General features: G+C 37.1%; 1 protein-coding gene across 8 annotated transcripts; it reads left to right on the top strand.

Annotated features, from left to right (window-relative positions):
* Window positions 1–235: 235 nt before the first annotated feature.
* Window positions 236–8,095, top strand: FABP12 (fatty acid binding protein 12). Of its 8 annotated transcripts, none has more exons than XM_027567695.1 (6): window positions 258–341; window positions 1,735–1,900; window positions 2,781–2,868; window positions 4,969–5,141; window positions 6,260–6,361; window positions 7,958–8,095. In XM_027567695.1, exons 3-6 carry the CDS (start codon window positions 2,796–2,798, stop codon window positions 8,066–8,068), a joined length of 459 nt encoding a protein of 152 aa, XP_027423496.1. In that variant the 5' UTR covers window positions 258–341; window positions 1,735–1,900; window positions 2,781–2,795; the 3' UTR covers window positions 8,069–8,095. The 8 variants fall into 8 exon arrangements, with proteins under 8 accessions (XP_027423529.1, XP_027423496.1, XP_027423511.1 ...); XM_027567703.1 differs by having other exon boundaries at window positions 276–440; XM_027567685.1 differs by having other exon boundaries at window positions 276–635.
* Window positions 8,096–8,433: the final 338 nt, after the last annotated feature.

Below are 8,433 nucleotides of genomic sequence, written 5' to 3'. Positions count from 1 at the left end.
GATGGGAAAATATGCAGTGTGGCGGAGAGATGAAGCCACAGTGGAAGCATCATAACACAGATTCCTGGGGTTTCAGAGCAAGACCATGACACCTGCAACAGAAACTTATACGCTTTTGAAAAGAGCTCCTGGTGTGTCACTGGGGACTAGTAGAGACAGAATTCTTGATTATAAGACACCAAGTAACCATGTGTCTGGAACTGTCCATTATGATCTGGGTTCTGTCAGACCCACAGAGTCATAGACTCAGGCAGGCCCAGCATTCCAAAATAAGATCAAAATTGTGCATCTGGGATTAAAGCTAAGCAGGACCAGAATATATGAAGTAACTGCATGAGCAGGTAGCCCAGCTCCTCATGTCACCCACCATGGGTGTACCAGCACCCCTCCCTCAGATCATTCTTCGACTTTGTGGGGGGCTCATGTAACCAGCTGAAGGAGTAAGAAGAGCTTGAACATGTTTTATGGGCAGGTCAGCTTAGTGTGTGGACGCAAGTTAAAAACAGGCAGTGGTTTAATTACCCTCAGGGTGGGAGGGGGTTTGAAAACAGTGGTGTGGAAAAATCGTCCCAATGGACAAAGCTCAGAGTGGTGCACCTGTTACTCATTTTGTGTGGAGGAAGCAGTGGGCTGAGGTGAGAAAGAAGACACACACACGGGTAGAGGGAATATTCTGATGGGCTGGTCAGGGGTCTGGAAGGAAAAGGACTGAAAAATTGAAGACAAGGAGGTTTGGCATCGAGGAATGTGGATGTACTCGAGGGAATGGGCATGTGTGTGAAGACTTTTGACTCACATAGTAACGGACACCAGAAAGCATCCCTCACAGAATAGGCAGTGAGCAACTAAGCAGACACATGACTAGGCCAGTGCACATCAGCCAGTCTTTGAATTGACATGATGAGCACATGAACGGAGGAACCACAGGGGCAGAGATAGAGGCTATGCCTGGTCTCTATTTTACTGATACTTTTCTGAAAGTCTGACCTGCCAGCAATAGAGACCAATACTGAGCTCCCAATATGACATCTTCTTCAAGGAGGTGATTTCCAATAGTTGATTTCCTTATGTTGGAGGATCAGTGTACATCTGACACATTTGACATTTTCTTAAAAAAAATCCTAGGAATTTTAGTAACTTCAGTGCCTAATTTTAGTATCTTTGTACCTTCAGTGATGAGTCATTTACTGGCTTCAGCCTCATGCTATTCAATTGAGTGGGGATAACTATAAATTGTACACATTAATGTAAAAAAAATCATAATGGTAAACCTCCTAACACATGAAAGGAAAGAATCAAACAAGCTATGGTATCTTTTTCAACCATAGTTGGAACATTAAATCAATGGTGTATGCAAAATTGCTTAGTCTCGTACTGGGCATAAAATACTAAGTGCTCCCTCCATATGTGTTAGTTGAATAATTATCAGTAGGACCATTGGCTTGGATAAATGCTTTTATAGATATTTATAGATATTGGAAATTTAACATTTTAATGGGAATTGTTAATAAAATGCTATTCTTTTCTGTCTTAAAATAATTTTATAATTTCAGTTTTTCTTAGTAACTCTGTGTTAGCATATGGACATCAAGCATTGCCTAAAATTAACAGTGATGTTCTCAGAGCTGATGGCATGTATAAGGCTGTGCTTGTCTTTTAACCTTGGAAATCTCCTCTTCTCTAGTTGGTGTATTTCCTATTATACTCCTTATCCTCTGTTCTGATTCCTTACAGATATCAGTGGACATCAGAGTGTTTCGGTCAAGATTGAAAGGAACAGAACCTAGCCTAAATTAAGGGGGATTTACTAAGAAGATATTTGGTGTTCTCATGGCAGTGATGACTCTCTAAGCTTATGGGAAATTGAGCTGACATCTGGAAAAGCATCAGTAACAAGGCTGTGTGTGGGGGCACCTGGGTGGCTCAGTTGGTTAAGCGATTGCCTTCGGCTCAGGTCATGATCCTGAAGTCCCGGGATCGAGTCCCACATCGGGCTCCCTGCTCAGCAGGGAGTCTGCCTCTCCCTCCGACCCTCTTCCCTCTCGTGCTTTCTATCTCTCATTCTCTCTCTCAAATAAATAAATAAAATTAAAAAAAAAACAAGGGTGTGTGTGTGTGTGTGTGTGAACACAATCTCTTTCCTTCCTTTTTTTTTCTATGTTTCATTCTCTTGCTCAATATGTACCTGGCTTAAAATGATTGTTCTAGCCCTCACTAAATTTAACTTTTTAGTTCAAATGCCAAATACCATCTACGAAATCTTTCTGGTTTTTAGCTCAAATTACCAAGAATGAGAGTGTGATAAGATCTCTAAACAGCTGATAAATTGGCTTATTCTAGATCACCCTTGGTCAGAGAAAGAGAAACAAAGACCTGGAGTATAGGTGTCCTAGGGCATAAACATAGCTGCCTAGTTCCCCTTAAACATTGCTCTGTGTGTGTGTGCGCGCGCGCGTGTGTGTGTGTGTGTGTGTGTGTGTGTGTGTGTGTGTGTGTTGCCGTTCTTAGGGAAGGAACTAGAATTTATAAACCTAGTTTTGATCCTAAACTAGAGATGGAAAAATTATATCTGGTCCTCCCAAAAACTGTTTCCATTTTCATCTTGACCAGCTTACATTTGAGAGTTTTCCTGCTCTAGATGGTATTAAGAAAAGATGACAAGGATTAGAGTTCCTAACTTTTCCCCCTGACTTTTCTGTACTATCCACAAAAATTGTATTAAAAACACTATTTCAGGCAACAATAACATACTCATCCTAATGATGCTATTTTTCTTTAAGATCAATTTAGACAGAATGGTTGATCGACTCCAAGGAACATGGAAATCCATTTCTTGTGAAAATTTTGAAAAATATATGAAAGAGCTGGGTGAGCCATTTTTACCTGCATATCATAGCCAGTAAAAAGGGGAGATTTGATAGCACAGAAACTTGGTCTGTATGATCTCAGATTAATCTTGGGCCTCTCCCTGCAACAGAAACATAGAAACAATCACATAGAAATGATCAACATTGGTTCAGGACCTAGATATAGTTCTATGCAAAATTAGTTTGTAATTGACAGAATTCTTGCCCTCATGTAATTTACCATGGGTTTACATCGATAAAACACATAAGCAACATATACTAAATGGCAAATTATTTCCATAAATAATTTAAAGCAAAAAGTCATAATTATTTTTATTTATTTATTTTTTTAAAGATTTTATTTATCTGACAGAGAGAGACACAGTGAGAGAGGGAACACAAGCAGGGGGAGTGGGAGAGGGAGAAGCAGGCTTCCCGCCAAGCAGGGAGCCCGATATGGGACTCGATCCCAAGACGCTGGGATCACGACCTGAGCCGAAGGCAGACGCTTAACGACTGAGCCACCCAGGCGCCCCAGAATAGATCTTGTTTTCCAGCTGAGATGGCTGCTGGCCTTCCTTGGTGTCTGGGCACCACACTCCAATCTCTGCCCCTATTGTCACATTGCCTTCTCTTCTGTAGTCTAATCTCCCTCTTCCTTTTCTTATAAGGGAAGTTTCTTATAATGAAATTGTGATTACATTTAGGGTCCACATGGCTGATTAGCTCCCTATTTCAAGATCCTTGAGTTAACCATATCTACAAAATCCCCTTAGGCATATAGAGTGACATTCACAGGTTCTAGGGATTAGGGTGTAAATATCTTTGGGAATCATCATCTAATACATCACAACTTGTTATCATGTTTCACAATATGAATTCATGAACCATATTAGAGGGTTTCTCCCACTTATCTTCTCTTAGAAATTTAACTTAAGTATTGTACATGTGATGCTATTTCTTTAGAAAATAGTCCTACATATACTGCATAAAGCTGTGTGTGTAATAATGTTCACTATAGCATTGCTTGTAATTAGAAAACATGGAAACAACATGTCCATCAACAGGGAGAGAGATGAAATAAATATTAATATATACACTCTATAAAATATTATGTAGCAATGACAAAAATTTATATCTATGTGTACTGACACAGAAAATCTTTAAGATACAGAGATGGGGAAAAGTAAGTTGAATAACAATTGTTATAATAGAACATTTATATTTTTAAAAATTCTATATATAGTGATGATGGTTGTATAATATTGTGAATGTACCTAATGCCACTTTTTTTTTTAAGATTTTATTTATTTGACAGAGAGAGACACAGTGAGAGAGGAGCACAAGCAGGGGGAGTGGGAGAGGGAGAAGCAGGCTTCCTGCCGAGCAGGGAGCTCGATGCGGGGCTCGATCCCAGGACCATGGGATCATGACCTGAGCCGAAGGCAGATGCTTAACAACTGAGCCACCCAGGCACCCCATACCTATTGCCACTTAATTGTATGCTTTAAAATGGTTAAAATGATAAATTTTATGTTATCTATATTTTAGCACAATAAAAAAATACATGATGGAAAAAACAAACTATATATGTACATATAAGAATATAAGTGAAGAGATAAAGATCTTAAATAATCCATGTCAAAGTATTTCATCTGTATAAATGAGTGCATTTTAAAAGAGAGAGATTTTTTTTTATTATGTTCAGTTGGCCAACATACAGTACATCATTAGTTTTTGATGTAGTGTTCAACGATTCATTGGTTGCATATAACACCCAGTGCTCATCACAACATGTGCAAAGAGGGAAATATTTTATCAAAATAGGAGCTTTAATAAAATTTTCAAAGAGGTTCATGAACCAACAAGATCAATAACTACTGGGCTAAAGAAACACGACAACCAGTAGCCAAAACTAGAGATTAATTATTTTTTCTGCAAAATATAACCTATTTTAACTTATAATGGTGGTGCTACTAGCTTCAGATATTTGAATTCATGCAGCATTAAATCTGCTTAACTCACAGACCTCCTAGTTAGTTAGTAAAGAATCACGCAGTGAACATGGGTTTCTAAAACCAGCAACAGATTTAACTATGGTGTCCTTTCATCTGGCTTCCAGGAATGGGACGAGCCAGCAGGAAACTTGCCTGTCTGGCAAGACCCACTGTGACCATCAGTACACAGGAAGATCTGATCACTATAAAAACCAAAAGCATCTTTAAAAATAATGAGATCTCCTTTAAACTCGGAGAAGAATTTGAGGAAACCACACCAGGGGGCTATAAAACCAAGGTGAGGCCTTCAAAACTCTTTCAGATACATTTCATAAGAATGTCAATTTGAAATCATTCTAAGTAAGTAAACAATTATAGCAAACACATCTAAAGTCTGTATTAGATAAACATTGGGCTAAAACCTAAATCTGAGGATCTTAAATTTTAATATACATACACATCTCCTGTGATGCTTGTGAAAAGTGCCTATTTGTAGGTCCCATCCTCACAGGCTCTGATGTCTGGGGTAGGCACCCGAAGTATTTCTATGTGTTTCTAACATTTCTTTTTTCTTTTTTTTTTAGTTAAAATTTTATTTTTATTTTTTTTCATATTCTCGAGGTAAAATTTTAAAAGAATACATAATTACATCATACATGCTAGATAAATGGGGTATTAGTCTTTCTTCCCGGTTAAGGGTTATTTTAACAGCTGATTAGAGTGAAAAAAAAAAGAGATGACACTCAGCAATAGGATAAGTCTTCCAGTCCAGTCTAATACTAGACTATGTATATGCAGAGTTTTTTTTTAACATCTCTTAATTTTCAGGTTTATGTATTTCTAATATTTCTGATGCAGATGCTTAGCAGACGCATTTTGAGAATCATTTCCTTAGATTCTTCTCTCAGAAACAAAAGTTCTGCCTTCCTACTTTGTAGTTTTCTATGGATAAAGTTACAATGAATAAAACTTATATTAACCAGTACAGGTAAGGTTGTGCCTCAGTACCACATTAACCACAGGCCCCAGTGGCTTAACACAATGGGAGTTGCTTTCTAACTTAGGATACATATTCAGCATTGTGGTGGGTTTGGAGAAGTTTCTGTGCGTGCGGAGGAGAGCGGGCAGGAAATGAGGGCATAGGATATCTAGCCCTCTTCATTTCTCAGGGAAAAGAGAGTTTTATTTATTCTTCAAGATAATATTATATTTTTATTCTTATAAAACTTTTCCTCCCTCAGAAGAATCAGCCAACAAATTTAGTGTTGACAAAGTCTTAAAATATAAATAAAACTGTAAACACCATTCTAAAACTACCTGAGAACATCACAACCGCTGAAAAGGATTTGGTCCTTGATAAAACGTTAGTATTCAAATGTGACAGTCTGAGCTGAATTCCGTTTTGTCCGTTTTCAGAGTGTGGTAACCTTCGATAAGGACTCTTTGATTCAAGTTCAAGACTGGGATGGCAAAGAGAACACCATAAGGAGAAAGTTGGTGGATGGGAAAATGGTGGTGGTAAGTGAGCTGTTTGTCATTATTTTTTGCACCTGCTCTAACACCTGTATATAAAATCATTCAAATAGCTTGTTATAAAATAATAGAAGTCAATGTAATTTTCTTTTTTCTTTGCTTTATAAGAATGGGGGAAGACATTGGCGGATAAATATAATAGATATAATATTTATGCATGATCATAAATATTATAAAATGCACATGGGTTGAGGAACTAAAACGCTAAAGAAAATTAAAAAGTTGTGTTGCCTAATTCTTTGACTTGCACATAAGCCAAAACAAGCACGTATTTGTGCAATGAAGATTTCAGCAGGGATTGTGGGTTGTTGCTAATCCTTTGCTCTATACAAAGATTAATTTCTCACTGTTTTCCAGCTTAACACCAAACAAACACATGAAAAGGAAATTTAAACTAATACAAAGCTTAAGTGGTGTCTCCTTGGTGTATGGATGAGTTGACACAATTAAAAACTAACATTTCTGTGGCTACCGGGTTTGCATGTTTTCATATATTATTTACCTAATCCTCACAATAATTCTGTGAGGCAAGACTAATTAGCCTATTAAATAGTTGAGAAAACTGAGATTCAGCCACTGACTTACCTAAGGACATTACCTAAGAAAAACATGGTGCTGCTGGGATTAAAACCCAGGCTGGCTTAATTTCAAAGTATACTTTTTTGAGTCCATTCTGCTCCCTTTGAGGATGGCTTCTCAGGTCATCTTTCTCCCTTCTACACAATGGAGGGAAATATGCCAATGATTCTTCTTCTTCCCAAACCCCCAGTTCCACTGAAATGAGTAAAATGACAATTTTGGACATAATGTCAAATAGTTCTAAGGGAATATGTAAGAATTATGTGGAAGTAAAAAATAAAAAAACCTATCCTCATTTCTTAATGTAAGAATTTTTTTTCTTTCAACAATGAAGAGCACATTTACTTATAAAGTAATAAGTGGAAGACTAAGGATACTTGATTTTATTTCTACTTATAATGACATCAATCACCAAACAGATATGTTTTTAATTCACTAGGAAGAATACAGATTCAGAATTCAAAATGTGCATTTCCATCTCTGCCATTCAGTACTTCTGTGACTCTGGATGAGTCATTTATCCTCTCCAAGATGGAGTTTACTTGCCTTCAAAAATGTAGGACTGTCTTCATGGTTTTTTTGAGAGAATTAAATACCATCATGTATATATTAGTGCTCTAAAAACCATAAAATACTACATCAATGTAACTTAATGTTATTTGAAAAATGTAAGTTATATAAATGAGCAAAAATGCTTCACCATAGGCATTTAAAATGTTTTAACAGACTTCAAATTTTATACTATTTGCCTTGTTTTTTTGTATATACACACACATTACATATATACCATATATATGTATACCCACATATATCATATGTAACATGATTTGCCATTTTGTTAGCAAAATCAGCTAACAAATAGTTGGTATCTATAGTTGTCTACATAGATCTCTTTTCGAGATTTTTAAAGAATGTGTGTATGGATAGTACTTAGTTTGCATTGTTCTAAAAGTCAGTTTCACCAACAATACTGAATTGTCTCATCCTTCATTTGTCTTCTAGGAAAGTGCCGTGAACAATGTTATCTGCACTCGGACGTACGAGAGAGTACAAACTCAGTCTGAAACTCTTAAGCACCCCCAAACTGTGATCCAAACTGCTGAGGTCGTTTAAATAAAACTCCAAAGTAAAATGTTACAACAGTTAATATGAGAGAGCCTGTGCACAAGCATCGGGAATTTTGGTTTGCTTACTTTATATGGCTGTATTATATAGTACCTTGGTATTGGGAGCTCTGGGAAACCACGTGATATATCCTGTTCAACTCAAGGCTGCTATAATTCACTCAGAAAGGCACTTCATGTTGATTTTTTTCTCATTAGGCATATTATGTCAATCCTTTATATTCAACATGATCTGCACTATGTTGGGAAAATAGTATTAATTAAAAAAATCTTTTTGGGGTGCCTGGGTGATGCAGTTCGTTGAGCATCTGACTCTTGGTTTCTGCTCAGGTCGTAATCTTGGGCTCGTGATTT

This window comes from Zalophus californianus, chromosome 4, assembly GCF_009762305.2.
Source record: "Zalophus californianus isolate mZalCal1 chromosome 4, mZalCal1.pri.v2, whole genome shotgun sequence".
NCBI classification, from domain to species: Eukaryota; Metazoa; Chordata; class Mammalia; order Carnivora; family Otariidae; genus Zalophus; species Zalophus californianus.
The sequence above is the reverse complement of the archived record's forward strand: the minus strand, read 5'-3'. Positions and strand labels throughout refer to the sequence as shown.